The sequence below is a fragment of the Typopeltis vanoorti genome, chromosome 17, assembly GCF_054136105.1.
Source record: "Typopeltis vanoorti isolate ZY-2024b chromosome 17, IOZ_Tvanoo_1.0, whole genome shotgun sequence".
Taxonomy (NCBI): Eukaryota; Metazoa; Arthropoda; class Arachnida; order Uropygi; family Thelyphonidae; genus Typopeltis; species Typopeltis vanoorti.
Window position 1 is genome coordinate 102244806 of NC_143565.1, and position 17182 is coordinate 102261987.

General features: G+C 35.5%; 1 protein-coding gene across 4 annotated transcripts in view; it reads left to right on the plus strand.

Annotated features, from left to right (window-relative positions):
* LOC150097705 (zinc finger FYVE domain-containing protein 1-like) overlaps nt 1-16958 on the plus strand; it is a 184496-nt gene extending 167538 nt beyond the window's left edge. For all 4 annotated transcript variants that reach the window (XM_090407405.1, XM_090407407.1, XM_090407408.1 and 1 more), the window contains one exon: nt 4784-16958. In XM_090407405.1, coding sequence (XP_090263531.1) covers nt 4784-5013 — 230 coding nt within the window. In that variant the 3' untranslated portion in view covers nt 5014-16958. The remainder of the gene's footprint in view (nt 1-4783) is intronic.
* Nucleotides 16959-17182: the final 224 nt, after the last annotated feature.

Consider the following 17182-nt stretch of genomic DNA (forward strand, 5'->3'; position numbering starts at 1 on the left):
CTATCCAAATTATCCTGCAAAATTTTGACATCATGTGTATTCACCATTGCTCTACCCAACTTTTCATCATCGGCAAATAAATGAACAGTTCCTCTCAGATCTTTTCCTATATCATTAATGAACAAATTAAATAGGACTGGTCCAAGAACAGAACCCTGTGGCATGCCACTAGTCACAGGCCTTCTTTTGGACTATACTCCTGAATAAACTACTCTCTGATATCTCTCCATCAACCACCTGCCTATCCATCTCACCAACCCTATATCCATCCCCATGTTCTGCAGTTTACTGATTAGAATTCCATGTGGTATCCTGTCAAAGGCCTTAGCAAAGTCCAGCAGTATCACTGTAAACCCATTACCCTTATCCAATTCAGCCATCACTGTATTATAAAACGTGAGCAAGTTATTGAGGCATGATCTACCCTTTACAAAACCATGCTGCCCCCTCCACCATACAGTATCCCATTTCCATCTATCCATTCCTGTATTTTGCTCTTGCCTAATTTCTCCAATACCTTGACAATGACTCCTGATATGCTGATCTGATTAGTCAGTAATTTGCAACAGCAGACTTGGAGCCTCCTTTGTGCAGTGGAACTATTTTCCCCTCTTTCCACTCCCTCAGGACTAACCCAGAGCTGAGACTTAAATTAAATAATATGGTCAAGGGCACTGACAATTCCTTTGCCGCTTCATGTAAGACTCAAGCTGGTATACCATCCAATCCCACAGATGTATTCACATTAAGGTTCTGTAATATACAATTCACCTCAATTCCTGCATATAAGCCATTGGTTCCCTCGTTCCTGCACTATCACCTCCTGGATGATATACTCTTGCAGAGTATTCATTTAGTAATTCTACTATTTCAACTGATTCAGTTACCTCCCTACCATCGGCATTCCTTGAAATCATTCTGCTGTATACATTTTTTCTTTTATTTGCAGCATATTGAAAGAACTGGGATTCTCTTTAGCTTGCATTGCTAATTTCTTTTCATAATCTGCTTTTGCTTTTCTTATCACACTAATTACCCTTCTGGCCTGTGCTTTGTACTGTTCGTGTGCCTGCAGGTCACCTTTGTCCTTAAATTCCCTCCACAATTTCTTTTTTTTTTGCAGCTCAAGCTTAATGGTGTTATTCATCCATTTAACTCCCACTTGATTTACTCTCTGGACACTAGGTATGCAGTCAGCCATTACTTCCCTCAAACACTCCTTTAACACTTTCCATGCACCATGAACATCCTGCCCTTGCAGTTTTACATGCCATGGCAATGATCCGAGCAATCTCCTAAGCATGTCATACTTACAGCTCAGGAGTTCCAGATATACCCTGTCTTAATTGAAAATTCCACACATTTAGCCACCTCTCAGGTGGCTAAACATTGATTGTAAGGAGGAGAGGACACATGGGAGGAAGGAAATGGACCTTATGCAGTTACTATGGGATAATTACCTGAGACAGCATGTAATGGAATATGCTAGGGTTTCAAGAGTGCTCCATCTAGTAATTGCTTCTGAGAATTTGACTATAACAAATATGACCATGTTGCCATTATGATCACTCTCTCCTTATGATCACTCTCACCAATTGGTGGCAACATGGTCATATTTGTTATAGTCAAATTCTCAGAAGCAATTACTAGATTGAGCACTCTTGAATCCCTAGTATATTCCATTACGTGCTGTCTCAGGTAATTATCCCATAGTAATTGCATAAAATCCATTTCCTTCCTCCCACGTGTCCTCTCCTCCTCCTTCCAATCAATGTTACCATAGTTGAAATCCCCATAATAATTACCTGACCTCCACCCACTGAGCCTATTTACTGATGATTACTATCTCCATTATCTATTCCATCCCGTGATCTATAGCAGCACCCGACTGTATATTTTGTTCTACTGGCCTCAATCTCATGCCAGATAGCTTTAATTGTGCTATTTTCACTATCCTGCAGTGAATTTCTATTCTCTTTGGCTGCAGTTCATTGGCTATCATCAATAACACTCCTATCCCCATTCTTTTCTCTCTGTCTTTCCTGAATGCACGATAACCCTTCACATTCTATCCCACTAACTATATCATCTTCTGTTAGCCATATCTCACTAATGCCAATAACCTGTGACCAGGAAGAGCCAACCAAGGCCAAAAATTTCTCTTCCTTTTTCCTAATACTCCTGGCATTAGTGAACATAAAGTGCAAAAGCCCCCTAGTCCCACCCCTATCTTGACACCTTATACTAACTATCCCATTCTTGTTTGTTATCCTTTGTACTAACTCAGGCATATTATACACATTCTTACACTCGACTGCCTCATTGATGTCTGCATATCTACTCAACAGCCCCCCCCTCCACACTTAAAAGCTCTAGTTTCCCTGATTCTGCACATCCACTGTCACTTCATTCAACAACAATTTTTCCAGTCTCCGAACACTAAATCCATTTAGATGCAAACCATCCTTCTTTACTTTTCATCTTTACTTTTGACACATAAATCTCTGATATCAGTAAAAGTGAGATATTGCAATTCTCCTGCCAGGCTTTACATCCTTAATCCACCTCAATGTGTTTTAAATGTTAGAAATATGTGCATGCCTAAACTGCCTGTCATAGGTCTACTGTCTCTGCTGAATGTGTCAGTAAAGAATATGATAATGAATTGTGCTCTGATAAAACCTCATCAAAAAAAAAAATCAGCTAACACTTTTTATTCCCATGTAGGGAGTAGGCGAGGCCATTTAGCCCTATCTAACTTTTGGAAAACCTAAATGAGTTAATTTAGATCATCCAGCCTATTCCTGAGCATGCCAAAATTGAAAGATGAAAAGGAAGTACAAAAGCTCAAACAGAACATCTCTTATCAGGATTAGAGATAACTTGCCACTTTAGCACATAGCAGAGAGTTCTTTTATGCTGAAATATATCAAAAGAGACAGTCCCATAATTTCAGCATACAGAACTGCCTCTCCTTGGACTGCATTGCATGAACTATTATAGCATCGCTCCTGAAATAGCTCCTAAAATGATCCTGCTAAATAAGAATAGATGTTTATGGAGGTTTTTAGGTGATAAGTAACTTTCATTACCTTGTCATGAGGTTAAAAAAAAAGCCTTTCAGGTTTATCCAACCTTCTGAAGGATATCAACAACTTTAACAAAATATATGTAAGATGCTACTAGAAACACATTCTATAATATATAATCTTTCAATTTTTTTTTTAACAAAACAAAGCAAAAAAAGTCACGACCAGGAGGTGAGAGTGAGAAAGGAATGTGCCAATCAGAAATTTTGATTCCCTTCCGCAGTTAAACCTTTCACATCATTTATATACTTTAGACCAGTATAAACTAAGAAAATAACATTCAGCTCCCAACTTGAGCTTAATGTCTTTATCATATATCCTTGGCTTTACTGATCTCTCTCTCTGTTCCTGTTCATGATTTCATATTAACCAAATTACCAGCCATTATGGATCAAATACGCATCCTCATACGCTTCTTATCCATCATATATTTCAATGTAATATCAATGGTATTACAATTTTAATATGGCACTTCGCATCCATGATAACCTTGACATCTATAGACGTCTTGGTTATCATGGATGTGAACCAACAATGAATTAATTTATTGCTGCAGGTACATTTCTAATTATTTTTAATTTGAATGAGAAGTCCCACTTTGCTTTCAGAGTAAAGTATTACTGTAAAACTACATATATATTTTTAATAAAATGCTTAAAAATTCTCAAGTTTTCTTCATCCTTTATTAGTATATAGTGTTCATTTGCCATTGCATTATGGGATACTAAGGCAGGTGATATGAAGTCATTAACGAGTTGCCCTGTCCTGAAAATACTTCAGGCACAAACTTTGTTTGCTTACATTTGGATAAAAGATTAAATCAAGAATATAATTCTTGCCATCTTTAATGTTTCAACAGCCATTTTACTAAGTGGATAGAATTCGAGCCAACAGGCTCAAGTTCCATTCTGGTATAAGTGTTTATGAATATCTTTAGGTGGTAGATAAATTTCATTGTCTGGTGTGAGATCGCCAGCCTGCTTATTAGAGATCTAAACCAGCTTAAAAAAATACCATATTCGGTCTCCAGAAGAAAGGAACTGGATTGTTTAATTCCTAGCCTACCTACTATACTAAATGTACAATAGGCATACAATCTTTCATGAGATTGTATCAAATAAATCAATGTAATACCATTGATTTAATTTTTTGAAATAAAAAAAAAAAAAAAATTCACGAAATATTTCTTCCGATTTCATAAAACCAATAAATAAGTGAAGCTCTTGGAGTAACATTCATCCTTAATGCAGCATTTTCCTGAGGCTATATATATATTTTTTAATGTTGTTTAAATTAAAGGGTCCTTGGAAGAATGCTATATAGATTTGTGTCCTGAATTTGTTTTTCCTTCTGTTAGTCATTACTATTTCTGCAGTATGTGTAATATCACCTAATTTATTTTTGATTATATTTTAACATTTATTTCCTTGTATATTCTGATTAAATTATAACCTTTATCAGTGATGGACTGGCAAACAAAGTAGGCCTGTGAAATTGCTTGAGAATGACCCGTGAATACATTTATTTTAGATTGTGTGTGTGTGTGTGTTTTCCTTTTTTTTTTTTTTTTTTTATGATTGCTTTTTGGCATGGTAGATATTTAACCCAGAAATCCTGGTAGCCTGCTGAGCCAGTCCACCTCTGAACTTAATGTGTTTCACTAACTAATATATCTGATTAAATGTATCTTGAAGGTTTGATCAAAAACTATGCTCGTCCAGATTACTGGGTTCCTGATGAACAATTAACACACTGCTGTGTTTGCCAACAAGAATTTTCTGCAAAACTTAGCATTCATCATTGTCGTGCTTGTGGAGATGGAGTTTGTGATCCTTGCTCACAACATCTAAAACTAGTACCTACCCGGAATTACTATCAGCCTGTAAGGGTTTGCAAGAACTGTAATGCAAAAGAAGACTTGTAATTATTAAAACCATCTGAATAGATGTCATCATTCTTACTAGTTTTGCACAATTGTACACAACAGAGAATTCCTATGGTTTAGTTAAAACTTATCTGAATATAAAATGTATTATAAATGTATGTATTTTGCTAGAATTTCATCCTGGTAAAGATTGGAATAATTGGTAAGTTAAAATTGTGTAGAAATTACCATCAAGTTTACATAATGTGCTTGTAAAAATATTTGTACAAAGGACACAAAGTATTGTTATGTGAACTTATAATTTTTGCATACACAATTGTTTAATTTTTTTTTTTAAGTCACAAAATTGTACATTTTAAATTTATATCATAGAGGTGGTATACTGTGACTGAAAAGGAAAATTGTGATATCTTCCAGTTTCATAAAACCAACTTTGATAACAAAATAGAACATATCTGTTTTCATGGGTGAAGTATTTCTTGTGAACAGTAATGGCAAAATAACATAAGTACATAAAGAAAAATTTATTTCATTTTCTCTCATATTGATGTTTTATAAGGATAGAATTTCTGAAATGGAATAAAAGCTGTGGCTTGTATCCCATTTTGGAAATAATAGTGCTTGTCAGAAAAATGAAAACAAAAAAAAAATCAATTTATAACTCCTTGTTTTTTTTTACTTTAACGAAGGAACATTGTTTAGTACAGTAAGTCTAGTTTTATCATATGCTTTATATTAATTGGAATTATTATTATGAACAGACCTCCATGGAGTCGAGGACTTATCATGGGAGGTCCAACTCTCACATGCACAGCTCATCGTATCTCTACTTAAATATATTCACTGACTCTGCACTTACCACACTCTCCGGTAATGCATTCCAATCACCACTCACCATGCAAAAACTACTCTTCATCTCCTTGCTCACACCCACTTTATACAGCTTCTAGAAATGGCCTCTTGTTCTCCCCCTGCCTCCAGATATTCTATGAAAAAATCTCATCCACATTAATCTCCCCTCTTCCTTCTGTCCACTAGGCTCTGTAATTTGCATTTTCTCAATCTCTCCTCATATTTCGGAGACCACAAACCAGCTTAGTCTGTCTCTGAACCCTCTCCAGCATCTCATCATCCTTTTGAAAACCTGGCGATCAAATCTGTGCACAGATTTGGTCGCCAGGAATCAAACAATGTACAATGGAATCAAAAACATCCTTACTTCTACACGTCAGTGTCCTCCTCTGCATCATCTGCAAACAACTGTAATCACCATTTTCTGCCTTTCCAATGTCATTTACATACAAATTAAACAACAATGGCTCCTGGGGTTTGCCACTAGTGACGTTCCTTTTCTGAGATATCACCCCCCCCCCTCCCCATACACAATCTACTGATATCTATCAGACAGCCAATCTCAATCCAACACACTAATCTACTACTATCCAACCTCATCTGTTCCAATTTAACTACTAATTTTTCATGTGGCAATCTCTAATAAGTAAGCAGATTGCTAAAACACGATCTTTTTTTAGCAAACCCATGCTGTTTATTAAAGAGAATTCTATTGCTGTCCACCCAGTTCTGAATCCTTGTCCTCACAACCTTCTCCAACACCTTGACCACAATGCAGACAAGCAGATTGGCCTGTAATTTGAAGCCTTAGTCTTATTACCTCCTTTATGAAGCGAAACAACTTTGCTATCTTTCCACTCCTTTGGGACATGGGATAATTTAAGACTTATGTTAAAAAAAGTATGTTAAAGCTGTTGTTAACTACCTAGAACATTCCCTCAAGACACACATTGATATATACCATCAAGTACTTGTTGACATCAGTCCCTAGGATTTCTTTTAGCATCATTTGCTAACTGCTGCTCAGACTGCACTTTTGCTACTTACTAAGTGAGTCATCTTCCTTGCTTGCTTTTCATGTAAATGATTATCGCCACTCATCTTGTGCTGCCTCCACAATGCCTTTTTTTCTTTCAGATTGCATGCTCTTCAGTCATCCATATTACACCCACCTTATTTAATCTCCTAACCTTCGGAATACACTCAGTCATCCTTTGCCAGATACTTCCCAAGTAGAGACCCAGCAGTACTGATTTCCTCCCCATGCAATTCCTTATTCCACAATATTGCTACAACCTGCCTCCTGAGTTTTCCATAATCACCTGCCTTATAGTTCCACATATAATTCTTTCTCACAAAAGTCCTGATATAGCTAGCCACCACCCAAGTGATCACTTCATGGTCACTTTCACCAACTGGAGGAAGATGTGACACTTCATCTCCAACAATATCTTCTGATGAGATAATCAAATCCAAGACCCTCAATCCATATGTGGCCTCTGTTATGTTCTACTTAAGGTAGTTATCCCTTCAAAACTCAAATTCATTCTTTTCGATTCCTTATGCCATCTCTTCATTCCAGTGTATATTACCATAATTAATTGAAATTGCCCATAATGATTGCCCTTTGCTTATTAGCCAGACCAATTTGTCTAAACATTTCTTTCTCATTGCCTTCCACATTACCAGGTCTATAGCAACACCCTACTAAACATTTCATCCTGTCTACTTCCACCTCACACCACTGCTTCAAAACCACTTCACATCTGTGAAGAAGCACCTTGCATCTTCACCCTAGATGGGCACAACTCCTATGTAATCATCAGTAACAGTCCTCTTCTCATTTTTTCTCTGTCTTTGCAAAAGACTACATATCCCTTTATCTCTATTCCTATCAGATTTCCATCCTCGTTCAATCATGTCTCACTTATACCAACAAATTTTAGGTGAATGAACTCTATCAACATTACAATTTCATTCCCCTTGTTTCAAACACTTCTAGCATTTGTAAACATACACACTAGTTCATTTCTGTTTCTATAACAAGTCCCACTAACCCTGCTTCTCGGACATGACTCCTCTACACTCTCCCCTGTCCATTCCTGTCTATCATCACTGATATTGCACTCCTCCCCAGACACAGCCTTGACTGTCTTAACCCTTTCTTGTGCACTCACATATCTACTCCTGAAACCATCATCTACACTTTTCACGCAGTGTCCCCCTGTCCATTCTGTGTTGCTTCTCTCTTATTCTCTTTACTCGTGCCACTCACCTCTACATTCACAAACCTGCCTACCTTACTCTCCTATTCTTCTACAACACCTCTTGCTTCTTCAGGTCTTACATTCACTTCAGTCATCTTTCTTGCAGCAACAGTTTCTCCAACTGACTCACACCAGATCCATTCAAATGTAGCCCATCTCTTTTATACAGTTCTGTCTATTCCTCAAACTCATTCCTCACATTCACAAAATGATATCCTTTCTCCTCACACACCTCTGCTAGCATAGAATTTATAATCTTCACTTGCCTTCTCAACTTATCATTATCATACCTGTCAACATTCTGACTACCTTACCTACAACACCATTATTTTTCACTCTCCTTAACAGCCGTATGACATCCCTCCTTACATTTTTCTTGTTGCCAGTCAAATTGTTCATGCCAACTACCACTATCAACTCTTTTGTTTGCATACTCCTCTTATCCGATGCTTCAACAACCTTGCTCATTCTGCCTCTGAGAAAACAGACCTTGTGCACCTTTTTACTCACCACACTTCTTATCATCAAATCTCTGTACATTGCCACTCTCAAATCATTCGATATTTCTTTCAAATCTTTCATCCCATTCTTCTTCACATTCCCATGCAAATTCATAATTCTAAGTTCATTCCCCATATGTTTAATCTCTTGCCTATTCTTTACCAACTCCACTTTCATATCTTCAATTAGTTTGAGTGTCATTTACACAAATCACATTTTCACTACTTTGCACATCTGCTGATATACCAATTATTGCCAGCTCTCTTATTGCAGCAAGCTCACCACCATCTATGCATGCTATCTTACCAATCAACATTGCTAACTCATCACCACTTTTGCCTGTGGTCTTATCAACTCCACTTACTCCTGTAGCTACATCCATGATATTTTGCCTGCTACCACTTACATGCAACGATATCTCATAATCCATAAGTATGCGGCACTTCTTACACCCCCAAACTCTCTCATCTCTCCTATTTTTCCTCTTCACATATCTTCAATCTTTCCCTAAGCATACCTACTGCATTCACAGCATCATGCCATCTTACGTCTCACTACTATTTTACTCACGCTCAAAGCTGCACACAACAAACGCAAAAAAATGTGATAAATACAGAATTATAACTACACTGGACACTGCCTACTGATCACAACTATCATATAATAATATTTAGAAAACTAATTATCACTAATTTCACACACAATTTAAACATATTTTTTCACAGTGATCTCAATGACATAGCTCTCTCTTAATAAGCAACCTTATTCTTTTTATATTTTAGTATTCTTTTTACAATTTTCATAATTCCTTAATTTACTGTTCATCAGATATTATTATTGGCAAGATATATTTGCAAAATTCCATTTTCAGGATTAAAATACTTCTAAATATTTTCTGTAAGGAGTAAAATATTTCTAAATCCCTAGTAGCATTAAACAGGTTGTCTATATGATTGCAAGAAGGATAATTCAGTTTCTCTAAAAACTACTTTATTCTTTTTTAAATATTTTTTATCCATAATAAACTTATTTAGTTGTGAGAGAAAAGTATTTACACGACAGTGCTTTTCCAGTTTTGGGGAAAAATAAATTAAAGAAAATGGCAAAGTAAAATTTGCATATTCTTGGCCAAAATGTAGCTAAATTAAATGCCAATGTAATGTCTGAGAAAAATGAATTTTAAGTATTCTTTAGTTCTTTTTAAATGTTCTTGACTAGCACCAGTTCTAGTATTCTTCCCCCACCCCATTGGTTAGCCAAAACTGATTCAGAAGGCATTCACAGTGATTTGGAATTTTGGCTTTACAAACATGGGACACAAACCACCATGCTTGGAAGTCATTTATAGCACTTGGATAGTTGAGATAATGAATTAATGCTAATGAAGCTAGTAGAGATTATTAATATGGACTATTATTTTCTACTAATTATGATTTATAATTCAAAATACTATCAGTAATTCATGTGATTATTTGTAACCATTCAGTTCCTCTCTCCAGTTTAAAAAAAAAAAAATGCTGTTTATGAATGACGAATGAAAATCTTGGAATTTAGTTTCTAAATAATCAAACATGTTGAGGATATCGTTTTTGCAAATGCTCAAAGAATAAAGGTAAATTATTTTTCTTTTATGTGTCAGTGTCAAACAGTCATGACAAAACAAAAATATACTGCTCTCATTCATATACTATAAAAACTAAATTTTAATTGAAAAAAAAAATTTTAGACATAAGATTGGATATCTTAATTTTACACCTTTATGAAACTTAATATAAATATAAAGTGACACTTTCTTTCAGATTCCTGCACATACATCAGGATTATATATTTATTTATTATTTTTTTCATGTTTTAATTTGGGAACAATATTTGTCATTCTTTGAGAAATTAAAAAAAAAAATTAATCTTCCTTATAATTTGTAAGTTCAGTGGCCTGTTATAACATTAAATCAGCATAACTACAACAATAAACTTTTTAAAATGTTAGTCAAGTCCCATATTATGAGTGCAGGTATTAACAAAATTTCAAAGCAAAACAAATACTTCTTGGCCAAAAGCTGTCCTCTCCTCCCTGTGTGAGATTTAAATATATGCAGCTTCTTTCTCTTACTTAACAGCAGGCAGTTGTCACTAATAGGGAATGTTAACAATTAATTAAAAAAAAAAACGTAAACAGGTTTATTTTGTTTGAAGTTGTGAGAAAGGGAATACAACAGCAGTGAAGTGGGGTTTACTGGTTACAAGAATTACAAATGAAATAACTGATAAGTTCCAAGGTTCCAAAATTTTATAGTGTCTGGTATTTTCGTCTATTTAAATCCTAAGTAATTGGTATACTTGAATTACTAAAATGGAATAGCAAAAAACATAGTAAGGATTATTAGTGCCCATCAGTATTAATAGTCTGTTTCTTTTGATACTTTGAAGAATGTATAAAATAAACATCCCAAAACACAACTACCAAAAAATGAAGAAAAAAAGTATTTTGATAAAATACCTAGTTAGCATAGGAACAAGCAGCCATGGTACCCACCTTTATAAAGTGTAGGACCTCCTTAGGACTGTGGCAATCAAAGGGAATTTTGGAACATTCTTCTTGTAGGCATCTCACCTGACACTCCAGTTCATCCCACAGATGGTCAATATAGTTGAGATCAGGATTCTGTGGAGGCCAGTCTTAAGGTTCATGTCCACAAACCATACAATTACAGCAGCCTTATGATACAGTGCATTGTCCAGTTGAAAGAGAGTGGTCAGTTGTGTAGAAAACCCATAAAGTTGGAAGCATTATATTGTCCAGAATGTTCAGACCTCTCACAGTTAATTGTTCATGGCACCACAAACGGAGCTCTGAGGTTAAAACAGGATCATACCATCATATTGCCACCTCCGAATTTCATAGTTGGGGTTATGCACTCTGTTAAGACATTCACCATTCACCTGGTATCTGTCACATCCAGATTCATCCATCTGCTGCTCAGTGGAGATTATAGTGTGACATGCTCTTTGCACCACTGAAGATAACATTGCATGTTAGTTCTAGTAATGTGAGGCCTCCATATTGCAGTCATACCATGCAAACCCATGTTGTGAGTCTTGGTTCTGAATGTTTTTGTGCAGATCCCTGTTCCAGTTGATGCCTGGGACTCCACATTCATTGTGTTTGCAGGTGAATGGCAGTTTTTACATATAATCCTTCATAGCACCCTATGGTCATGTTCGGTGAGTGTGGTGGTTTGTCCACTGCAGGTAGCACTTCCATCCCAGTATGGTATCACTGATTGTTGATCTGGGATGGCTTGTCAACAATTTGCTGAACAGATAAGCATGCAACATGACATCCTATCACAATGCCACTTTCAAACTCTGTCAGTTCCCTTCTCACAGCTATTTCATCTGGACATAGTTGCACTGAATTGGGTCATATTCCTCCAGTTTATACTGGCTACAAACACATGACTCATTACAAGGCATGGTGTTCTTTATCCATGGGGTGTCCCTTGACTTCTTTGCAAGCATTGTATATAGACACATATAGAGATATCACCCCCCCCCAAGCTGTGCAACAGATGCATTTTAAAGAGTCATTATACATCTTGAATTTTTACGCAGTAGTAGTAATGCCATAATGCCTTTATCCATGGGGTGTCCCTTGACTTCTTTGCAAGCATTGTATATAGACACATATAGAGATATCACCCCCCCCCCAAGCTGTGCAACAGATGCATTTTAAAGAGTCATTATACATCTTGAATTTTTACGCAGTAGTAGTAATGCCATAAACAGAGATTGCTTACCTGAACATTTGCTAAAATCCACTTTTCTATTTGAAATAATCTGTTTAAGATTTCTCATGTATGATGAAATAAAAACAGTTTGTAAAAAATTGATGTTTCTGTAGCAACTTTTCACTGTTCATCTCTCTTTTCTTACAAGAACAGGGTCTTTGTATAAGTGGACAGTACCATGAGCTGGTCTATTTGATTTTGCTATACTGAGTATGTAGGTTTAGCCAAATACAGAATACCATTTAGTAGGTTAAGTTTCAAACTGCAACTCATTTTTATTTGTTTGGCATCTATGTGAATATTCATTAATGGAGCATACACTAGGAAGGTAAGAACTGGAGGATGAGTCAGAAAACTCATTTGATTCTCCCATTCCTTAGTATACTGGAGATCTTCTTCTAGTTTCCTAGCTTTGGCCCTTAAGCATTAAAAGATGGGATTTGATATATGTGAATGCAATATGATTACAAATTTGTTATAAAACACTTGACAGTTCTTACAGTTTTTGTGAGATATGAGGAGTCAGGGATCAGTAAGATACGTGTTCACCTAATTTCTAGAAATAGGTTTAGAAAGGTGTTTTTATGCAACTAATGATGCATTTAATTGTATATAGCCTATACATTAATACCATGAGTGAGCTGAGGATTTTTTAAAATTTATTTTTATTATTTTATAATTTGTTTTATTGATTTTTTTACATTGTTCAGAAACCCTGCTCCTAGAGACCAAACATGAAGCTTTTCAAGCTAATTCAGGCATCCAAAAGTGGCTCGATCTCACACCATGCACTGAAATTCATCTCCATCATCCATGTCCACAACTGGATCAATCCTGCAACCTGTTGGTTGGAGAGTGCATATGCTTACCACTTGACCAATGGGCTGGCCCTTGTTGTACTGTCATAATAGGATTGCAGAAGAGATCGCACACTTTGCATTATTATTACATTAATTTTCTAGTGTTCGGGGTTTGTAAGACCTGAAGAAAGAAAATTTTAATTTTCTTTCTTCAGAAAAGCAGAGAATGAAATGTTTGTAATAAAATACCCTTGATTCAGATTATTCAGATGTGTTAACTGTAGTTCCTAACAAGATGAGAATAACAATATCAGTTTTATATTTTTGTGAAGATAATAATACTGTTAAGTTTTTAGTGTATTTTTGTTTATTTTATGACTTCTAACTTTCCTTTATGTAGTGTCAAAACCTGTTTCTATTATTGTAAAAACATTAAATTTTAGTAGTTGCTGCTAAATTTAATCTCACAAAAACTAGACTTGATTTGAAATAGAATATACTTTATCTGCTAGCATCAAAAAAAAAAAAAATCCATTACACATAGCCAGAAAAGCTCGTATGTTAATCAGTATCTACAGTAACTGGAGCATTCTTTCTTTCTTCACTTCTACATATGATATTTGAATTCACATATCAAAGAAGAAAATATATTAGATATGAAAGTAACATTTGAATGGCAATTTGAAATGTAAAGTTCTTGTAGTTTTTTATTGGAGGGAAGAAGTTCAGAGTGGGCAGCAGATGTCTAAACTGAAATTTTCATTGCATGAAATTTATGAAGTCCAGTATTTCTCAAGTAACCAAAGGTTTGTCATATATATATATATATATATATAGTATATATATATTTAACTCTCACAGTCAGGATACGTTAATGTGTATGCTTCCAATCTTTATGTAACTCCATGAAAAAAGGAAAAAAAAAACGATGACTGGAAAATCTGTACTTGATGACCACTTTGACAAATAAACAGCCCAAGTTTGTTGCAAAATATTTTGAAATTGCAGAGTACCCAATCTAACTGAAAATGACATGAAGACTATCAAAAAATCTAATTTTTTCAACATATCTAAATGGAGCTAGCACTTTAAGTGCACAGCACATGTTCACTCTGGAGGAATTGCTTTTGGGATATAAATTAGTAAGAAAAGTAGAACTGCAAATTCAACGTACGTGTATATTTACATTCCTTACAATATGGAATGTTGCGTTACATAATGTCTTTTTAAAGCACATCATGATCATTGAACTGTGGAATGCTCTGACTAGCTTTAAACTTGCATGGTTAGTTGGCTCCTTCAGACAAAAAAATTCCAGATGTTTATTGAAAGGTTCTTGGGCATCTTGTAAACTTATACCACTGCTTAATACATTTATCACCACTAAGGAAATTACAACATACACTAATATTAACTAAAATAAATTTAATATCTCCAGTCTTTCAGCAGTCAAATTGCCATCATCAGGGAACACTATATAATATATGTGCACACAGGCACTACACTAAGTAATGAGGCTGAACCATGTCAACTGAAAGTAAGCTCTAAGTTCCTAAATTTTGGGCAGTTTCATGCAACCAAATTTTTTGAGGTTTGGGTAGTTTCTTAAGGCAGAAACAGGTCCAAGGAATAGTATTTATATTTGCTGCAGTGGAGTAGAGTGACTTTCTTCCAGCATATTCTGTGGAAGGCATCCAAAGCATAAGTCCTGAGTGACTAGTGGTAGAAACAGATATAGTCCTTATGTTCAGCAATTCTGATGTTGACCATCCTATCTGTTTGGCCATAGCAGGATAATTTACAACTTCAAGGGACCTGATGGGTCCAGAGATTGTTGTGCTAGTATTCAATCTGAATGCTGGTATTCATACTTGTTTAAGTTCACAACTCAGGTTATTTCATTTGGCAAGGAAAATTCTACAAAGAAATAGAGGAGACAGCCATGGGCTCTCTGCTTTCTCCCTACTTGGCTAATTACTTCACAGAAACCTTGGAAGAGAAAGCCGAACTCTGCTTCACATAACTCTCTGTTTAACAACACTTTGTTGATGTGTTCTCCATTTGGCTACATGGCCAGGATGCTCTCAACAGTTTTTCCTTCTTAGATACTTAAATTCCATCCCGATGGATCCCTGGTATTCCCTGTTTACAGAAATCCCACACATACTGGTAGATACATTCACAAACAGTTGCCTCCCACCCTCAATTGGAATTAATAAAACTATATAACAGAGCTCAAATAACGGTGCTCTCTCCACTGAACTTGACCACATTCTACCATATCCAAAAAATACTAAACTCCCAAACTGCATATCTCCTTCCCTTCGCCAGAACTGAAACCAGAGCTATCACCTTTCCTCAGATATATTTATATCGAAGCATATCTGAATAACTAATGAAAAAAAAAAAAAAAAAAAATACAACCTTATAACCAATTGCAGACAATGAAAAAATGGCACCTGTTATCTGCTCTACCAAAAAACACCCACAGTCTCTTGACCTGCCAGGTGTTTACCAGGTCCCTTGCAGTTGTAAACTATCCTACTATGGCCAAACAGGCAGGATGGCAAACATCAGAATTGCTGAACATAAGGACTATATCTGTTTCCACCATTACAGCCACTTAGGACTTGCTTACTATTCTTTGGATGCCTGCCATGGGATATGTTGGAAGAATGCTGCTCTACCCCATTGCAACAAATATAAATACTAAGACTTTCCTTGAATCTGCTTCTGCCTTAAGAAATTGTCAAAGCTCAACAAATTTGGTTTCATGAAACTGCCCAAAATTTGGGAAGCTCATCCTCTGTTCTTCAGTCCAGCAGCCAAGGACACCCACTTTAGTCCACTATTTAGGGCTTTAAGCTTCCTTTTGGTTGAGAAGCTTCAGCTTCACTACTTAGTATAGTGCTTGCATGCACATATATTATTATTGTGTTCCTTGATGCCAATTTGAGGATGTGAAACAATTCAAATTGTAACGGATAAAAGATCTCAAGTCCTAATTGGTGCCCTGTAATGTAAAAAAAAAGTAATTACAACTATGTGGGAATCAATCTTAAGATAACAGTCTCCCAAATTTTTGGCAAATTAATGCGACCATATTTGCTCAGGTTAGTAGAATTCTTCATGGCCATGAAGAATTCTCTTATTACCCAAACTATGGTCTGCAGCCTGTTACATTCCTCAGAAAAGTAATAAAACAATTAAAAATCCACTAAGTTCTTTTATTTTCTATTGGAACATAACAAGCGAGCTTTTGGAGAGTTGGGGGGAAGTTCAGTCTCCACCAATAGCCAATCAGAGATAGCTGGCTAAAGACTATTACTAATTTTAAACAGTATCTGATGAAAAGAGGCAGACAAGTGCCGCCATCTAGTGGTCCTTAACCGTATATTATTCAAATAGTTTGGGTTCTGTGGACTATTTACTTGAGTTTTGACGAAAATTCCAAGCTTCTTGGAGAAAAAACCCGCTTGTTCGTGCCAGAGATCTGTTGAGGAAAGGATTAGAAAACGTTCCTCTAATTATTCGAACTGAGAATGGCTTTCTTCAGAAGGATAGCTCTCTCGATACAAACACTTCTATATGGATACACAGAAAAATGCTTTGAATAATAATAAATATACATTTTTCACGTCTATTGTTAACGGATTATTTTTAACTTTATATCTGCTGCATAAAATTTTTTATCAAAAACCATTGTATACATTTTACTTATTTTTATATAAACTTGTACAATAAATCATGCTTAATAAACTGTATTATATAAATTCAATTTGCTGTTCTTATTCTAATAAAGATTATCACACTGAAGAGAAATATGAGTAAATATTTTTTGTTTTGTTTTCATTTGACATCCTTTAACTTTTCGATTTTTCATGTTAGCGAAGAAAAAGTACCACGGCCTCTTGTTTTGTATGTATAAAAAATGTGTAACTGTTAATTCAAAATAAATACTATACATATATAGAACACATCCACTTATAATTAGGTGTCC